Consider the following 21040-nt stretch of genomic DNA (forward strand, 5'->3'; position numbering starts at 1 on the left):
CAGTTCAGGCAGCATTCAAGGAGCAGCGAAATCGACGTTTCGGGCAAAAGCCCCTCATCACGAATAAAGGCAGAGAGCCTGAAGCGTGGAGAGATAAGCTAGAGGAGGATGGGGGTGAGGAGAAAGTAGCATAGAGTACAATGGGTGAGTGGGGGAGGGGATGAAGGTGATAGATCAGGGAGGAGAGAGTGGAGTGGATAGGTGGAAAAGGAAGTTTGGAACTAAGGTGAGGTGGGGTACGGGGAAATGAGGAAACTGTTGAAGTCCACATCGATGCTCTGGGGTTGAAGTGTTCCGAGGCGGAAAATGAAGCGTTCTTCCTCCAGGCGTCTGGTGGTGAGGGAGCGACGGTGAAGGAGTCCTACCTGCCTATCTTCTTTTCCACCTAGCCACTCCACCCTCTCCTCCCTGACCTATCACCTTCATCCCCTCCCCCACTCACCCATTGTACTCTATGCTACTTTCTCCCCACTCCCACCCTCCTCTAGCTTATCCCTCTATTACGCATCAGGCTCTCTGCCTTTATTCATGAAGGGCTTTTGCCTGAAACGTCGATTTCGCTGCTCCTTGGATGCTGCCTGAACTGCTGTGCTCTTCCAGCACCACTAATCCAGAATCTGGTTTCCAGTATCTGCAGTCATTGTTTTTACCTGTGAATATAATGGCTACTCAGAAAGTTACTTTTTATTGATTATTTCTTAGTTTTCATGTTTCAGAAATTAACAGAATCTCTCCTATAAATGTATATTCATTATACTCCTGAAGATTTGAGAATGGACAATAATGTATTGGTGCTGTTCTCATGTTAGGTAACCCACCGAATGTCCTCCAGAATTCAAGCACAGGGCTGCTGAAACTTTTTGAGAGATTTGGGTGGATCGGGATGGGGAGGGAATAGGGGAGCTGACACACAGGAGGAAGTGAGGACTGCAGATGCTGAAGATCAGAGTCGAGAGTGTGGTGCTGGAAAAGCACAGCAGGTCAGGCAGCATCTAAGGAGCAGGAGGATCAATGTTTCAGGCATAAACCTTTTATCAGGAATGATTCATTCCTGATAAAGGGCTTATGCCTGAAGTGTTGATTCTCCTGCTCTTCGTTTGCTGCCTGACCATACTCTCGGTGCTGAGACACAGGCAGCTTCATTTATATATTAGAGGCTGCTTAGACAGGGAGCCTGTCTCACAAGGCTGAAGCTCACAGAACAGCTCGGACTGGAGACGTGACAGAGAGAGCCCTTCCTGAAGAAAGGCTCATGCCCGAAACGTCGATTCTCCTGCTCCTTGGATGCTGCCTGACCTGCTGCGCTTTTCCAGCAACACATTTTCAGATGTGACAGAGGGATCATGGGTAAGATGGGATGGGTGGATCTGTACTGTTGCGCATCGTCCTGATCATGTGATCAGAAGGTGAACTGGAGATGTCTCAATCACAGGGCCCCAAGGATAGTCCATGGAACTCCAGTTCCGGGGATGACTGAGCTGCTTAATGGACCTGGAAGAAACATTCCTGCTCTTCCTGGTCCAAGGTGTTGTGAAGGATGGGTCTGACCTTGGTGTTTTGTGGAATACTCCAAGCTGTTGGACCATTCTGTATCACCTGTCCTTTGTGGAACAATTTGTAAAAAGGAACACCTCTGACCACAGTTCCTTTTCAGGCAGTGATCAGTACATTGTGTCCTCGAGACCCTGTAGGAAAAGGTGACAGTGGATCCTGGCACATGGTTCCCCGAGCAGACTGTCCAACTCCTTTGGCAGAATGTCTCATCACCTGAACTTTACAACAAGCACCAAGACATCGCTTGTTTGCTGGTGAGCAGGGCACTGCCCGTCAGGTCCTCCATGTACACCCCGGACTTTCTGCACCACTGCACGCTGTCCTCAAAATGGCGGCACTGGCGAAGAGTCTGTCGCACATATCCTTCTGGAAAGTGCCTTTGCAAAGAAAACCTGGAGAAAGATGCTGTAGATTTTGTCGATGTTCATCCCAAGCAGTTCTGTGAAGCAGGACTCTGTGCTCTACGGTCTGTTATCCATGAAGCACACCGAGACAGTCACTGACTGTGCCTCAGTGAAAGACACTCCCTGGTCTGCCTGAAATTTGTTGGTCTTCCAGTGCAAAGAATTGGCCTCAACTGGTACATCCTAAGGTCCAGGACTATGTGCTGAGGGACGCATTAAAACTTGAGGCAGCTGCTGCCAAGGTGCAGTGGGAAAAGACTACTGTCTAACTTCTTGCTGTCAAAGTATAACGAGGGTTCATTGAGTTGTTAGATCCCCTCATTGCCACGAAATGAACATAAAGAGTTTCCTATACGAGTGAAAATAGCCCTTTTTTGCATATGCAGGAATGGTCTCAGGAATTACAATAAAGCCACAGAACACCAGCTTATAGTCCAACAGGTTGATTTGGAACTACATGCTTTTGGACCGCTGCTCCTTCATCAGGAATTACAAATTCCAAAGTGTTGTTTGTTTCTTTTTCTTTCTGCAAAGACTGTCCAGAACTCTGTTAGCACCTTTTGCATGTAGTTACAGATAATTTTCATGAATGAAGTATATTTTTGGATTTTAAAAAAAAGTAGTGCTGCAAGGGAAATTATCTCGCAGCTTGAGCCCTTCTCATCTGCTTCAACTTGCCTTGCATTCTGGGAAACAGCAATGCCCAAAAATGGAATGGCTGGTTGAATAAAGGTGGGATGCCTCATGAGAGTATTTAAGTGATGGATCCTACTTCAAAGGTGAAGACTGGTTGCCAGCCTCTGGCAACCTGATGCCCCCTCCATCACTCATGCAACTGTGATAGGGCAAGGGTGGATGTGTAGGTGTAAGGAAAGATCCCAGTGGTATTTCAAAGGCCGTGTGCCTGAAAACCCAGCCAGCTGAAAGCTCGAAGTTCTATATGTTTGAGGGTGTTTCAATTCCTGCCCCCTTAATGTTTGCGTTGTGACCTCTGATATAACCCCAAAGCAATCATGCTAGGAGCTAAGATGCAACTTTCTTTTAGTCATTTATTCATTGCTTATTTAGCCCACTTGGCAGATAGTTCAAAAATAATGTCTGATATGATTTCTATTATTCATCCTGGAGAGGAATGGGATAGGACCAGGAACAACAAATGTAAAGTGCTAGAGAAGGGGATTTTCTGCAGAGGGTCTTCAGCATGTTTGCTGTAATTTTGATTGAAGAGTTAAAGAAACCCCTTGTAAATGCTGATCTGCAACTCTGACATAAGTGGGAGAATGCTAATGAAAATTCAGTCCCATCGCTTCTGTCCTGAGTTTATTACTGTTCCATACACTAAGAGAGAAAGACTAGTGAAAGCACCATCAAGACATAAGGAGACTCAATGGTTAAAGATAGGAGAACTGGCAAATCTAAAGCACAGGAAAGAAAAGACCCAAAAATGTAACAGTCCCTACAATTTGAAAAGCTTGGTTGCATTACTGAGATGACACCATAAGCATGTTTCCTTCTCTTTTCATTCCCATCTCCTTCAGTAGCTCTGTTGACAGTCAACTACTTGAGAGTATATCTTTAATGTGACTATTCCCTTCAACCGCAATCCTATTTACGAGCTCTACTTTCTTTCTAAAGTCCTTGAGTAGGTTGTTGCTTTGTGACTATACCACGTTCATGTCATGCCACATTCAAGATCCTGCAATTTAGCTTCCAGTCCACTGCATGGAGAACAAACAGGATCAAAAACATAAGCCATATCCAGAGGGGAACTGATCGTGGTTCTATCCTTCATCAACTTCCCTGCTGGGGCTCACACAATGGATCAATCAATCAATCCCGACACTTTTTCTCTTCAGTCCAACTCTGTGATGCAGCTCTTCTTTTGGCTACTCTCTTAAACATGCGCTATATCAGTTCTAATATTTCTGTTCACAGCTATTGTAGCGTAAGATGTGGCTTTTTTGGATAATTTAATATCGTTTATTTTAGAGTTTGGATTTTCAAATAATGATACATGGGCTTTGGTCTGTCTATATGAGGTGGTTTAATGATTACTTTGTCAGTTTTTCTGGAGCTGGGTTTTATTTTATCTTTAGTTTTGTATTATAAACCTTCTGTTTTACTGTTAAAACCACATCTACAGGACATAAGCTTGTCTTTCATTCAGTGATCTATCAAGCCGGATATCAGTCCTGGATTTGGTTTGTCCATTCATAACATTAGGTGTGATCATTACATTATATGGTCACTTCCAATGTGAAACAGAAGGCTATTTACAGATCCTTTCTCACCCTCCTGACAATATCAAAAGTAGGCATATTAATCAAAAGTGAGTTCTGACATTTATGTTACAGCTATGTCATACCTAGTCTCTCATAATTCATGGGACAAACTGTGCAATCAAAAGAGATTTGATATAAACATCATGGTGTTTTATATAAACTAATGCTGGCAAATCCTTTACAAAGCTCATTTCTGGCTTATTTAATCTCTAATTGTAGGAGATTTTTACAAATAATGTATAATTGCTACTCAAATATTTCATACAGGTGCTTTTAAAAATCCTACTGGTTATTGCTACATGTGTTAAAGAAGGATCTGCACTGCACTAGTCATTACTGACTGAAACAGCTGCCATTTTATAGGATAAAACCAAGCCATGTACAGCTTGATCCATTAACACATTAAAGACACATTTATCTATACTGGAATAATAATCATTATTTCTAAATTTGACTTATGATAATGGCTGTTAAGTCAATGAATAGTAACTGACAGGTAGCCAGAATAAATTATTTGTTGCCTGGAGTTCAGAGATTTTAAGTATCTGAATCATTTTATAGCGAGAAAATGTTTCATTTCAGAACAGGGGAGACCGAAGAGCTTGTGGATCTATGGAATATTTTGTCCATAATACCATTAAAATTATTAAAGAAAGGAACTTATGAAGTAGTTGAAGTTGAATGCTTTATTGTCACTTGAATTTTACAGTGAATAATACTGTAAAATACAGTGAAAAGCTTCAACTGTTGCCACAATCTGGCACCATTTTGATTTAGAGCTGAAAATGTGTTGCTGGAAAAGCGCAGCAGGTCAGGCAGCATCCAAGGAACAGGAGAATCGACGTTTCGGGCATAAGCCTGAAAGAAGGGCTTATGCCCGAAACGTCGATTCTCCTGTTCCTTGGATGCTGCCTGACCTGCTGCGCTTTTCCAGCAACACATTTTCAGCTCTGATCTCCAGCATCTGCAATCCTCACTTTCTCCTCAACCTTTTTGATTTAGTTGAAGAATAAAAAAAATGAATGAAAGAGTGCCCTGAGCTGTTTCACCAATGGCACCTGCTCTACCACCCCTCCTCCACTGCCTTGCCGCCATCTGCGCCCGACCCCCAGTGTATGAGTCGCCACTCTCGAGGCACCATCTCTGTGCTGCTGGGCCCATCTCACCAATACTGCTGCTGATGTTAGGTCACATGCCCCACAAACGACGCCAGGAGTCCCCGCTCTGGACATACCATGCTGCCACTGCTGTCTCGCCAAACCCAGCAGTTCCCCATTCCAGGCCTACTGTAAGCAGGAGTGCCTGGCTCCATGGCCAGGTCACGCCTCGCCCAGAGTCTCATTCCAGCCACCTCCTCCAAGATGCTGCCTTGCCAGCGCCGCCATCTTGAAAAGTTTGCTACTGCCAACCCCGCTGACTGGAGGAGCTTTGCCGCAGCCACTGCCTGCCCCAAACACCAGGAGGACATCCTTGCTGCTGCTGCACATTCCACCTCCCATTGCTGTGAGCAGCTGCCATTCTATGGGTGTTCTGTGACGATTAGGTGATTAAACACAGATTCTTCAAATAAAAATCCAGAGTTGCTTCATATCAACCTTCACACATATATCAGTTTTCTGAACGGGTACAATTCCAAAATCTGTGAGCTTTATTTCACCCAAAATAGCTTGTAATTATGGTTTAGTTTTCATAGTCCTGACTCAGCCTCCAAGTAAATATTAGAAAAACAATGATTGAAGAGCATTTTTTGTAGGATTACTTGTAGTTCTGGATTTTGCTAAGATATAGCGTATTTTGTGAAAATGCACGTTTTCTGCAATCTGCTTGATTTTAATCTTCTCTATCAATCCCAACTCCCTTCTCCCTGGTTCTCTACCAGCATAAAAACTATTAAATTCTTCCAGATCTGATGTAAATGTCATTAACTTGAAACGAGAATCGCAATCAAACTACCATCATTCTAATTATCTAACTTCTCAAAATTTTGGTAAGGTTTTTGTCAAATAAAAATTCGCAGAAACATCACCTTGTGGTATGGCCCCTTAATGTTCCTTTAGTTTGTTACCCTTCTCACTGAATAAAATCTGGTGCTTGTCTTGTGATATGATTGTGCTCATTATCAATAACAGTGCCTCAGGGTTTTGAATACCATATGTGTAAGACAAATATTCTTAATTAACTGCCAGCTTTTATTATCCATTCTAGGAAACTTCTCTATAATGCTGCACAATGTCTGTTCCACTGTACATGAGATGGCACGGTGGTTAACACTGCAGCCTCACAGCACCAGGGTTCCAGGTTTGATTCCAGCCTCAGGTGATAGTCTGTGTGGAGTTTGCACATTCTCCCTGTGTCTGTGTGGGCTTCCTCTGGGTGCTCTGGTTTCCTCCCACAGTCCAAAGATGTACAGGTTAGGTAAATTAGCCATGCTAAATTTCCCATAGAGTTAAGTGCATCAGTCAGAGGGAAATGGGTCTAGGTGGGTTACTCTTCGGAGAGTCAGTGTGGACTGGTTGGACTGAAGGGTTTGTTTCCACACTGTAGGGAATCTAATTAAATTAACTTTATAATTTTAACCATCAAGTGCTACATTACAGTAACCTTAAAGTAACAACAGTATGACAGTTTACATATTTCAAAGTTCTCTATAACAGATAAAAATTTACAAAATCTTAAGCAAAAAACTCCACATAGTATTTCATTGGCCGATATATAAAAGGCCAAATGACATCCTAACATCAGTTCCAGTTTCAGACTTAAAATTATATTGAACTAATCATAAACATAATTTTGAGTTGATCCCAAAGGCAGTTCATTTTTTGACAGACTGAGGACTGAATAATATGCTTGCAATAAAGTTCTCTTTATAACACTCTGTGTCATCCTATTTCCCTGATGGTTGTCATATTCCAATGATCCTGCCAATGATTCCATTCTCCCCCTTTTTAGGGAAGACAAGCAGATTACATGTCCTGAGGCTTCTGCCGAAATGCTTTATAATTTGAGAGAAAGTGCTTGGGAGTCTGTGACAAAATGCTTGGTCTTCATGGCATCTCCTCTGGCTAATAAGGGGTATACTAGTAACTTATGTAGGCTTCTGAATGTAACCAACCTCTTATCAGTGCATTAGATGTCTCACTGGAACATTAGAAAATTGCAACCTCTAATATTTCACGAACCTGAAGGATTAGTCCATTTCAAATGTACTCAATGTCCATGATATGAGAGCTTCCTTTGGTATGACTGAAAACAAGTTATACTCATTTCCTATGACCTGCAACTTACCCCAAATGGATGGTGCGAATATGTTTCTGTATTCCCCCAGAAGTGCTGAGTACTTTTCCACAATTCTTCCACAAACACTTGAACATAACTTTCATGGAGTTCTATGAAATAAAAGACAATACATGAAACACTACCTGTCTTACTCAAATTCTTCTATCCTAGAATAGCAGCCTACTAAAAAAAAATCCAAAATAAGCAGTGTGTAGAAGAGAGCTTTGAGTCTCGGAGTTGGGAAATCATGTTGAGGTTGTACAGGACATTGATAAGGCCTCTTCTGAAGTACAGTGCCCCTCTGTTCTGGTCACTCTGTTATAGGAAGGATGACATTAAGCTAGAGACAGTTCAGAAAAGATTTACCAGGATGTTGCCAGGAATGAAGCGCTTGAGATGCAATGAGTGGCTAGATAGGCCGGGACTTTTTCGCTGGAGCACAGGAAATTGAGAGGTGACCTGACAGAGGTTTATAAAATCATGAGGGATATAGATAGGGTGAATAGCAGGTGTTAGGCATTTCAAGTTTAGGGGGTATTTTTTAAGGTGAGAGGAGAAAGATTAAAGAAGACACGAAGGGCAACCTTTTGCAACAGAGCGTGTGGAATGAACTTGCAGAGCAAGTGGTAGATGCAAGTACAGTTACAATGTTTAAAAGACATTTAGATAAGTACATGAATAAGAAATGTTTGGAGGGATATGGGCCAAACGCAGGCAGGTGGAACTATTCAGTTTGGGATTATGGTTGGCAATGAACTGGTTGGACCAAAGGATCTGTTTCTATGCTATATGACTCTATGAGAGAACTTGAAAAGTTTGCAATGATTGAGGGGTTTGGGTTGTTTTTTGAGCAGGGAGGAAATTATTACAGATTTGATCAGGGAGGCAAATAGTAGATGAAAACAGGGAATTTACAAACTAGTATTTACAATGTTAGCTAGTATGAGGGCTAAGAAGGGAAGCTGCATGGTCAAACATTTATTGGGACCAGAATCAAGGGTGAGACTTTTGGAAAATAGGGTGATAGTAAAGTAACTAGAAATGCTGTGGTTGAGGAGCAAGTGTCATGGGAGTGAGATTTGCATTGGTATGCAAAAGGGAGGGATAAAGCTTCAAAGGTGGCTGAACAGTTGGTTTAATCTAAGAAACAAAAATCATTGAGATCGTCATTCAATTCAGAAGAAGGTGGAGGGAACAATGGAGAGGGGTGTAGAGTTAACGAAACTAATTGGGAGATGGGTTGTGGGATTACTAGGATGGAAGTGAATATAGGAGAAAGTGGACCAGGACATGAGCGGTGGAGGAGAGGGAGTGGTTAAATAGATAAACAATTATAGTAATAATGTGGTGAATGAGTTTAAAGACCAGGCTGCTGAAAATGCAACAGGAAGTAAGGGACATTTTTCCCAGGGCAGATGCAGATAAAAAGAGAAATTGTGAGCAAAAGAAAATTAAAGGCAAGGATATTAGATCAGAAAACAGCAATAAAAAACAAGGTAAATAGAAAGAAACAATGGTAAACAGTACTGTGGTTTAGCAATGGAGAAATACTGTAATAGGATATAGAAAGGATAAACCAAATGATATTGAGTAAGGGAAAAAGGACGTTTATTTAAAAGCCAGGGATCCACAGTTGAATGAGAATACACATGTAGAAAGTACCTAAATTATAAAATACTAACTAAAATATCTTTTTAATCAAAAGGCTGAGGAATTTGAGATAGATACATAGAAAATACCATCAATAGGAAAATAGGAACATTCAAGCCTACTTTGTTATTCAATATGATCATGGTTGATCATCCAAATCAGTATCTGTTCCTGCTTTTGCCCCCTACACTCTGATCCTTTTAGCCCTAAGAACTACAGTATATCTATCTCCTTCTTGAGATAAAATGAGTAAACGTTGAGGACTTTGAGAAAGCTTTTTCTAAGAACCTCAGCAGGAGAGGAACAGACAAGATAAAACTGTTAAAAATGAATTTTAGATCTCCATCTCCCCAGACTGCACCCTTTAATTTATGGAAACAATTTACTCTATACTTCAATAATTTTAATTGTCGCTATAAAATCACCTTTTAATATCCTCCATTCTAATGAAAAGAAAGCATCATTTTTTTCTAGCTTCTCAGTGGAATTCTATTTACAACACCACACAGTTTCCTCACGAATAAGTTATGCTTTGCATTGTCCCAGCACCTTTTGCTTGTGTGAAGCTCAAAAATGCAAAAAATATTTTAATTGTGATTTTACTAAGATTTATTTACATAGAGTATATATTATTGCCACAAACCTAAGTATTTTATTCGTTGTTTTATTGATTTGAACTGCTACCTTTATCATATTATGAACTTAAACACCCAAAATCCCTCCTCTTATGACCCAGCCTTGCAATCACATTCAAGTTTTAGCATGTACCAGCCTCATTTCTGGGATAAATTCCTCCTATCACTTCCCTTCCTCTATTCCACCTTACTGTCAATGGAGAGGAGAAGGAAGTGACGGCCACATCCTTGGAGGCTTCCAAAATAGCATTGAGAGGTAACAAATTAAGCCATTAGTCCAGATACTCTGACTAGAGAGCTTACATTGTAACCAGGGGAGGGCACTTGTGCTGTGCTGGCAATGGTAATAAGACCCTGGAGGATGACAGTCGAGTTGACTATGCCCAGAGACTGAGCATGACAGAGATGAGGATAATATTGCAGCACAGCTACAACCACATTAGGCCCAGGACTTTCACTCTACTGGAGATAGTGGTGAAGGACAAATAAGTGGGCAACTTGGAACCAGACAGAAAGCCACCTCTATCCTGCCACTTCAGCAATTAAGTTCTGGGCAGGAAAGTCTATACTGCCAGCTTCCTGGTCCATTGTCAATTAAGCCTGAAGCAGTCAATTAATGTGGTTGGCTGGATAAGTGACAGCCTTTCTGACTGCCACAATAGTGGTGGTGGTGGAGCGGGCGGGGGGGGTCTCCTTGTCAGGTTGAGTTGACCCAAGTTGGGGACAATCAGAGGCCTGGATAAGTGCAGGAGGGTGTGGGAACCAAAAGCCTCCCCATGCCCTGGTCTCTGATCCAAATCCCCAACACACCTCTCCACATGGACTCCTCACCACAGTCATCCCCTGTCAAAAAGACACCTTCCCTCTGCTCTTGGTCGGTTGTATGGCCTGCAATATGGCCCTGTCCCCACAGTGATTCCTCCCAGCTGATTGGCCAGCAGCTTCAGGTGGGAGTGCCATCCCAGGAGCTGATTCACTGACGAGTCGTTGGGTTATCATGTAAGTCCCTACTTCACCTGGTAGGTTTTCTCGTTTGATTTGTACATTAGCCGGGGGTGGGGGATGGGGGGATCATTCCTAAAGATGCCCCTCCTATACTTAAGACCAAAAAAAACACAAATCCCCAGCTAAAATATCACTTACAATTTTAGAAAAAGAAAACTTTGGTGACATTGGAGAATCAAACAAATAGTTGTGGGTGAGATGATCATAGATTTGAACAACCTTGACAAATATTTTAGATAGAAAACACCAGATCTGGTGAATGTTTGCAAGACAGACAAAGAGCTGAAAACAGGATCTACAGAATCTTCAGAGTACCTTTCGTTTCCTTGGTATAGGCTCATCAAACAACAGGTTGCTGGAGTCTGCCTCATCAATGCTGTCATCTGGTTGGACAGCTCCACGGAAAGGTTTGAAGCTGTCGGCCAATAAGGGTGGCGATGGGGTGGATGGATTTGACTGATCACTCGGGGCACCCCAGCTCCAGTTGCCACTGCTGCTGTAGCTTGATGACATGTTCGCCCCCTCCTTCCAGGAACCGTTCTGATCTGGCACACAAAATGCAGTAGAAATTCTCATTCAACAGCAGCATTGCTATAGCTCACAGGATACTGTGTAACTTCCAGTGAGAACTTGCGATGCTCTTGTCTGTGTCACATTGGAGTAGATCATTACTTGGGTCGGAATGTGGCAGAGCTGAATGCCTGGCTGCTGCTACAGAACAGGACAGTTTCTCACGTTCTCCACCTATCCCACCTCTTCATTTTCTTCCCCTCTTCTCCACTACCCCAAGTCAGCTCCCCTCCCCCAATGTCTCACCTTCTTCCCTTTGCCCATCACCTAGCCCTAGAAAGAAAGTGAATGCTGCCCTTCTCTTATACCACTCTCTGTCTTTTTGCTCTTTTATCCTCCTCTTTGACTCACCCTTTCCCCATCCACCTCTCTCCATCACTTCTTCCCTCTATTTTTCCTGAATGATTTTGATTTCCCCATGAACTAAACCTCCCAGCAGGGAAGTAATCAAATCATACACTTGTGTCTTCCACAACAATGCCTAGTCTGATGGCCGACGGTCACAGCTTCCATTCCAGCACATGCAACAACCATCCCATGTCCATGGGATCCAGTGAAGTTCAGACCGTTAGCTTGCTGGAAAGGAGATTACAGATTTCCAGCAAACTGTGACAGCCTGGTGTGTTTGCAAGATCAGCACGCAATGAGCCAAAACAGCTTTCTGCTGAAAATGAGATGTATTATGAGTGGATCTGAGGCATGAATGAGAAACTGTCAGAAAATGTAGGAGCCATGATGGTCCAGGGGATGTTGGCTGGTTGCTTGTGTTTATTGTAATATAATATTTACAAGAAGCTGAATGGGCCATATCACCATAACAGATTGAGAAGAGCTAACTGCACCTTGTTGTCATTCTGTTGTCACTTTTAGGTATCTTTGATGTGCAGCTTTTTAATGGTTGCATGATCAAAGGCAGACTTAATGTAAGGGTTATGTTGTGCTCATGGCATTGCGTAGTGCGATATACCATAGGAACCCATGTTGGATAAACTCAATAAAGAAAGTGTTCATGTCGCAATGCAGCTTAAAACACATGCGGGACAGTGCAGTTTGATGTCTCATCAATAAAATCCTGATTCGGTACTGTTATGACTGATGCTAATATTTCTGTGTTTAAAGTAACAAATCAGAACAAGAAAGCTGTCCCAACATCATGCAGGTTCAAGTTGCTGTCAGCAGTGTTGAGGATTACATTGTGTAAAAGGACATCCTGTCTCTACAATGGCCCAGCAATCTGTCCTTGAGCAGATTATTCGCATTGCTGAGTGCTCCAGCTTAGGGAAGTGACATACAGTAACGAACATCCTATTCTCACTCAGGAGGGTAACATCTGTCCTCCCAACCAGTCAATGCCCTTTTTACTGTCTGTCATACAGCCCAGCCCAGCCTCCTATGCAGGAGGTGAGATTATGCCCTCTCAGATATAAATAATCTGATGACAATGAATCCCGTAGTCCAGTGGCCATAGCTGCACACAGGACTACAGCTGTGGCCTAACCCAAGTTTTGTACTGATCCAATGTAACCTCCCTGTGCTTAGAATCTAAGTTATAACCGATAAAGGCAAGAGTCCTGTATGCCTTCTTTACTACCCTATTAACCTGTCCTGCTGCCTTCAGGGATCTGTGGACAAGCATTCAAAGATCCCCCTGTTCCTCTGAGCTTCCTAGTAACCTGCCATTCATTAATAATCCACCTCCTACACCCCTTCTGTCTCGGTGCCCCATAAGAAGTAACCTTCCTGAACAATTGCTTGGATATTGTTTGGGTCAAGAAATGGGAAACACAGGAAGTCACCACTGAAAATGGGAAAGCTTTTAAACCATGATTTAAGCCATTGTTCGGCAAGGCTGTGAGTTGACATGTCTAAGTGGTCAAACATGTTCATTAAAATTCTATAATGTATTAATATTCAATAGGCTGTGCTCCCAGGACAAGGGATTTTACAAAGTGTACATAAGAAGAAGAGGTAAACTAAATTCACTCCTCAATCCCTTGAAATTTTGTGTGCAATGGAAAATCGTACTGTAGAAATGAAATCAGGAGTCATAACATGGATTCAATTTTACTGAAGTGATCCTGTAGTAAATAAATCGAATTTAACAACTTACCTGCGACACGGAATGCAGAGGGGGGGCTGCGGACGAGGGGGCTGGTGGAAAGGCTGGTCAGGACCATCGCCGCTGTTACTTTGTCCATCTCCCCTTCCTCTGAGAATTTCCTGCATCAACAATAAAAAATAGGTTCATTAATTACTGCAGGCTTGTACAAAGAGCTGAGTGTATGCCTGGGAGACCAAAGAGTGCTGGGCAGTAAAGGAGTTTTCAAAAAATGCTACAACGGTTGTGGAAATATTGTTGGAACTTGCTTTCAGCCCCTGCCATTTTGTGTTCCATTTGTGCAGAATGCATCTTATCATTCTGCATTAATTACTTATTAAACTCAATGCATAAAGTAAGAACCTATGCGTAACAGTGTTTTGTTGGTATTTAATGATGTAATAATTACTAATTCAATGCTGATTAATATCTCTGGCCCAGAAAAGGAAAGATTTAAACGACTGATTCTAATACCTACATGAAGTAAATAGCTGTTAGCAATTTTAAAAACTCTTCTCTTATTTTGCAATTTTGCCCATTTTCTTTTATTCTAATCCTTCTTTCTAGCATTCTCTGAGCTGACTCAAATTCATCCTTTCTTGTATCGCTGTTCCTTTCTCAATCATTAAATTTCTTCAGGGACTAGGAGAAAGTCAGGACTGTAAATGCTGCAGAGTCAGAGTAGAAAAGGATGGTGCTGGAAAAGCACAGCAGATCAGGCAGCATTCAAGGAGCAGAACAGTCAATGTTTCGGGCATAAGCCCTTCATCAGGAATGTGGAGGGGGAAGGGGACTGAGAGATAAATAATGAGGTGGGGTGAGCCTGGGGGGAAGGTAGCTGGGAAGGCGATAGGTAAATGCAGGTGCAGGGTAATTGTGACATGCAGTGGGGAAGGTGGAGCAAATAAATTTCATCAGTCAAGGAAATACATTTTGGTCTTGCCATTCAGCAAGGTTACACATATTCCATTGTCTTTCCACTTTCAGTAACTTATTGGTTAAATTATGTGAAAGAGGCAAACATGTTGGAAATGATGTAACTAATGGCACAGACCATGAGATGCCTGGCTCCAGCAGAGCTTTGACCTAACGTGCATGAGATAGATAAAGTGCATTATTGCTATTGCCAAGTTTTGACTTCTACAGTGTTTATCAGATGGATTCTGATGAAAATATACTCAGTCTGAATGTCCTCAGGAATTAACATTATTTTCTTACAGCTTATGTATCTCTTCTGGCAGATAAAGGGGAGAAAGCACTCTCCTCACCTATGAAAAATTCACTCTTACAGAGGCTGAGATTGGATATTTTTGGAATACTTTGTACAGGGAAGGTGTTGGGTATCTAATAGAAGGGGAAATACACATAATTTGTGAAATAATGGGGTAATGTTTTGTCTTGAGCGATGTTTTGCCCCATATTAGAGCTTTTACCCATTCAGTTTAAGATTGTGAGTTGGAATAGACACAAATTCTTGACATGTCATTAGAATTTGTACAGCTGTGTGATGTAATGGCTGAAAATGAGAATATTTCTCATTGTGCAAACTGCAGGAATATTTTAATGACTGTTCTTTTGTAATTTGAAACACCCACTTAAATTGTGTTGCAGCAGAGTGATTGACCCACACAATATAAATAACGAGCTTAGATCCCACTACATTTCGTTGTCCATGCTACACAACATTCCCATACTAAGGATGCCACTACCAACAGCAGGTAGTCTCCAGGCAGTATAAAGTAAGTAAACATTCTTGGACCCATGCATTTGCTACCTTTTGTTTCCTTTCTGGTGGAGGACATCAATGTTTGCTTCTACCACTTCCCAATGATCATGCAGTTCATACATGTCATTGCATGACAAACCTTGCTGCTATCACTCTATTGGTGTGAACTGCTGTTGCACTCCCTTGACCTCTGGCCATCACTTTAGTGGAAATTTAATTTCCCAGATTTTTTTAAACTATTAATGCTATTTACCAGCAACCACTGATCTTCAAATGAAGCTAAAGTAGATGAAGAAATCCTGTAAAATTCATGACACAAAACGGTATGATACACAACTGGATTTGAGGCATTTAATAATATGGTCAAGTTCATCAGTTCATTACAATATACACTATAATGACTGATAAAGATTAAATATTACCAATGCAATATATTGGAACATTTGTATTCATTCATCTATAGCTATAATTAAGTGTCCAGACGTTGAAAACTTCTCCAGAACATTTGAGGAAAGGGGAAAACCATTACGCTGAAAGAAATAGTCTCTTTTTCAAACACTGACTCAATCAATTGTCTTCTTAGCATATTTTTAACACTTTCTTTCTCCAGACACACATCTAATTATTTTGTGAATCTTTGGCACTTTCTGTTCCAATGTCCTTCCTTTAGGTGTCAAGATTCCGTTTACATCCCTTGTTATTCCTTAGTTTCCAATTTCAATATTGACATGTTGGTCATTATTGTGGTGAATACTTTAGCTGAAATAATCCTGTAATCACCCTTCGAAATTTTAGAACTGCGATTTGGTCACTCTTGAGTCACTTCTTTTTCAAAGAAAACAAGCCCAACCTTTTTTAACTTACCCATGTGGTATAGATCCATGAGACAAGGAATCATTTGCGTGGTTTGACAACGTAACCTCTCAAGGGCAATAACATCTTGCCCACAATCAGCTAACCAGAGCTGTGCTCAGCAATTGTGACATGAGTTGACCAACTTCCACTAGACAATGTAACTTCCGGTGATTATGCAATTTGTATACGCAGTGGTTTATGATTAGTTTGGGACTGCAACAGTACAAAAACGTGTCATGTGATAGAGGTGAAGCAGCAGTTTTTCATGTTCATTCCATAATGAAACACCAACACTGTACTCAATGCAAACTCAATACCTGCTGCAATTTTGTGGGGAGTCTGTGAACTGGCAGCCAGCTGCTTCCTCACAAGGAGTGGGGAAGTGTCAAGCAGCTGGTTATTCCTTGACCGCTTTTGTCAGAGCTACGACTGGATAGCCCACAATCTCAACTGCATCAACTACCTTCCTGTCAAAGAGAGAATGGAAGAAGAAGAATAAACGGACCTCATTTTCCAATAAATGTAGCAAAACTATTTTGGAATGATAGAAATTGATTTCAAAAGCTGGCTAAAGGAAACCATCACCAAAGGCACAAAAGCACAACCACAGACATCACCAAGATAAGAAAAACCTCAACTAAAAGAGAAAATGCTGGAAAACCTCAGCAGGTCTGGCAGGATCTGTAAGGAGAGAAAACAGCTGACGTTTCGAGTCTAACTGACCGTTTGTCCAGCATTTTCTCTTTTGATTTCGATTCCAGCATCCGCAGTAATTTGCTTTTATTAAGGAAAACCTCAATCCCAGTCACAAATATTGACTGAGACAAGGAATTAAATAAAACACACAGCAATGCAGTGTTATCTGATGAGCCCTTTCAGCAGCCCATCCCAGCCTCCAATTATAGAACATAGAACAATACAACACAGTACAGGCCCTTCGGCCCACGATGTTGAGCCGAGATTTTATTTCAATTGAAAATCAACCTAACCTACACACCCCTCAACTTACTACAGTAAATGTGCTTGTCCAGCAGTCGTATAGAAGTTACGTTCCTGGCAAATGGAGGCCCCACAACAAGTCAAAAGGCAGGTTGCCCTAGTTTCCTGGAGGGCAGATAATCAGGCTGGTGGTGGGGTGAGGCCCTTAACGATGGTGGTTCAAGAAGGTCACATATGGAACTCTCACACAAAGACTGATCGCTGAGGTTGTGGGAAGTGGGATAGATCCAATTATTTGCTCTACATGGCATCTTCTTTTCCACGTCCAGGGAGAGGAAAATCATTCAAAGACTGATTGCCTCAAACCCTCAATGTGTTAAACAACAACACAAGGTATAAGTACTTTAAAATTATGAAAGGTCAGAAGAGGAGACAGGCATGTTTTCTGTCTGCTTTTATAATCTATAGCTAGAAACCATCTGGTGGAGTTACAGTAAAAAATCATCTAGTTAAATGTCTTGCAAACACCCAGTGTAATTACAATCAATGTCGAAAAGTGTGGCACTGGAAAAGCACAGCCGATCAGGCAGCATCTGAGGAGCAGGAGAGTTGACGTTTCAGGCATAAGCCCTTCATCAGGAATTCCCCTCTCACCCTAAACCTATGCCCTCTAGTTCTGGACTCCCCGACCCCAGGGAAAAGACTTTGTCTATTCATCCTATCCATGCTCCTCATAATTTTGTAACCTCTATAAGGTCACCCCTCAGCCTTTGACCCTCCAGGGAAAACAGCCCCAGCCTGTTCAGCCTCTCCCTATAGCTCAAATCCTCCAACTCTGGCAACATCCTTGTAAATCTCTTCTTTAATACCTAAATTCCTGATAAGGGCTTATGCCTGAAACATCGACTCTCCTGCTCCTCGGATGCTGCCTGACCGGCTGTGCTTTTCCAGTGCTACACTTTTTGATTTTGATCTGCAGCATCTATAGTCCTAACTTTCTACTAATTATGATCAATTCTTTGCAAGCAAGAAATCCCAATAGAAAAAAGAACTCCATTACCTTTGAGTTCAATGGAGACCCAACCCCCTAGAAACTTGACAAAGCATCTCTCAGCCAGGTGGGATTCTTTTGTTTATAAGACTCTCCCTTCAAACTTACAGCATCAAGGTAATCTAAGAAACTACAGGTCTGCCGTGGAAGCGTACAAAGCAATTACAATCTCTGACAGTCTACTGTCTTCATCTGTATCTATCTTTTGTGTGTTTGAGATGAATGAGTAAAATAGAGTCATAGAGCACAGAAACTTGAAAGGATTCAGAAGAGATTTACAAGGATGTTGCCAGAATTGGAGGATTTGGAGGGAGAGGCTGAACAGGCTGGGGCTGTTTTCCCTGGAGCGTCAGAGGCTGAGGGGTGACCTTATGGAGGTTTACAAAATTATGAGGAGCATGGATAGGATAAATAGACAAAGTCTTTTCCCTGGGGTCGGGGAGTCCAGGACTAGAGGGCATAGGTTTAGGGTGAGAGGGGAAAGATATAAAAGAGACCTAAGGGGCAACTTTTTCACGCAGCAGGTGGTACGTGTATGGAATGAGCTGCCAGAGGATGTGGTGGAGGCTGGTACAATTGCAACATTTAAGAGGCATTTGGATGGGTACATGAATAGGAATGGTCTGGAGTGATATGTGCCGGGTGCTGGCAAGTTGGACTAGATTGGGTTGGGATGTCTGGTCGGCATGGACGGGTTGGACCAAAGGGTCTGTTTCCATGATATACATCTCTATGACTCTAAACAGACCCTTTGGTCCAGCCATTCCATGCTGACCATGATCCCAAACTAACCTAGTCCCACCTACCTGTGTTTGGCCCATATCCCTCCCAACCTTTCCTATTCATGAATTTATCCAAATGTCTTTTAAACGTTGTAAATATACTTCATCCACCACTTTCTCTGGCATTTCTTTCCACACACGAGTGAATCACTCTCTATGTAAAAAGTTCCCCCGATATCCATTTCAAATCTTTCTCTTTTCAGCCAGAGGAAGTGGCAGAAGCAGGTACAATTACAATATTTAAAAGGCATTTGGATGGACATATAAATAGGACGGTTTTGGAGAAATATGGGCCAAATGTTGGTAAATGGAACTAGATGAATTTAAGATATCTGATCAGCATGGATGAGTTGAACTGAAGGGTCCGTTTCTGTGCTGTACAACACTGTAACTCGAACACTCTATGACTTTAACACCTTAAAAATATGTTTCCTAGTTTTGAACTCCCCCGCCCTAAGGAAAAAAAACTGTTGTCATTCACTTTAACTATGTCCCTCAATAAGGTCACGTCTCAACCTCCTACTCTCCAATGAAAATGTCCCAGCCTTAATGTTGTATTGTTCTTACAGTAACCCAGCAAGAGTAAGTGACTGTATTTATTTTTAAACTCTCAAAATCTTGCTGCTGGAATTAATTAATTGAGTTCGACATTATATTGGTAAGAAATCAGAAGCTCCCTCATCGTAAAACATATTGGCCGTGGGGAGAATAAGAATATGTAAATTCTGGGTCTGTGACAAATGGAGAAAATATTGGGGCTCTACAAATGATGACGAACTGTGCTGAGGGACAGTCAGTGGTCAGGAAAAGGTGGGAAGGGAGAATTAAAAATTAAGAAATTAAGATGACACACTTCTTTCTATTATGGACTCAGATTACAGTTCTATGAAATAAAAGAAACTCAACAATTTAATTATCTTTAATGTCAACTGGAACTGATCTGGGGCTTCAGAAAATAGAACAAACAATGCATTGGCCATTACATTGATAATATACGATTATGCTTCTTGTGGCAGTGTCTTAGAAAAATAGACTTTAAATGGAAACATGAATGTATGCATGTAATTTGTGAAATGGATTGCCTTGAGGAGTAAAGACCTTAGTAAAGTACTGGTAGCTATGGTGTGAATGTGAACGAAAATAACTGTCAAGATGCAGGTAAGACAATAAAAAATGACTTTAATTATAATATACAATTAAGAAAAATAGATTTCATGATTTCAGTCCCAACATCCTATGAAACAAAGTTTGTTGAAGCAGAAAAACATTTAATGATTCAGACAAAGTAAATCTAGTAAAAGAAAATAAAAATATAAGAAATAAGACCAAACATGGGCCAATTCTAAAATAGGTAAAGATAGCATCAGCTGTAAGAACAAATGAGTAGAAAGGCAATTATAAAGCAGATATCAGAAGGAATGTTTTCAGAAGAAAATATGCTAAACATTTGGGGTAATCTGTTGTGGGAGTGGTGGTGTCAGTAGAGATGGATGTTTTCAGAGTATTTGGATGCAGATTGGAAGAACCAGAATATCAGATGGGTCAGAGTCATCAGAGTCTTCATTTCTCTTTGGTTCTTCAAAATGCATGAGCATAATGTAGGTTCTGCTCTTGATTTGCATATATTTAATATTCAGGAATTCACTACAGATTTCATTTATAGCACCAATGTTGTACACAGTAGGATGTCGCAAGAAAATGCCATTTTAATTACAACTTTAATTTTATTTGTGTTTGGAGTGTTGTAAATCCTGATTGTTCTTTAATACCTCCTCATGGGATGAATTACTAATCAAGCTGACTAGAACACACTTACAATTTCAGTCATTACCAATTACACAGCCAGGCACTATGAATCCCCTCCTTTATTTTTAGACATGTTGTGATTCCTCACGTTTGAAGAAGAAAACAGTGCAAATTCTGAAAGATGCATGCAATACTCAGCATTTTCTAGACATAAACATCTGCGCTGCATAGTGGAACGTTCTGGGCTAATGCTTCACCTCAGCAACTTGTTCTAAAAGAAGTCTTGCTAATAATCCTGTTGAAAATATTTCAGAAATTAAAGTATATCCCGGGATTGCAAGGAAAACTGCTGCAGGTACTGTAATGCTTCTGTCATCCAGACTTAAAGTTAATTTCCCAGGATATCAGTAATGTATTTTATTTTTGCAACTACACATGCACCAAAATGGAATGTGTAATTAGTGTGC

General features: G+C 41.3%; 1 protein-coding gene across 2 annotated transcripts in view; it reads right to left on the minus strand.

The window, feature by feature from the left end:
* Positions 1 to 21040, minus strand: part of znf704 (zinc finger protein 704) — a 180627-nt gene that overhangs the window by 38274 nt on the left and 121313 nt on the right. For both annotated transcript variants that reach the window (XM_060824157.1, XM_060824156.1), the window contains exons 3-5: positions 13487 to 13596; positions 11122 to 11351; positions 7526 to 7626 (exon numbers count right to left, since the gene is read on the minus strand). In XM_060824157.1, coding sequence (XP_060680140.1) covers positions 7526 to 7626; positions 11122 to 11351; positions 13487 to 13596 — 441 coding nt within the window. The remainder of the gene's footprint in view (positions 1 to 7525; positions 7627 to 11121; positions 11352 to 13486; positions 13597 to 21040) is intronic.

The sequence above is a fragment of the Hemiscyllium ocellatum genome, chromosome 4, assembly GCF_020745735.1.
Source record: "Hemiscyllium ocellatum isolate sHemOce1 chromosome 4, sHemOce1.pat.X.cur, whole genome shotgun sequence".
Lineage (NCBI taxonomy): Eukaryota > Metazoa > Chordata > Chondrichthyes > Orectolobiformes > Hemiscylliidae > Hemiscyllium > Hemiscyllium ocellatum.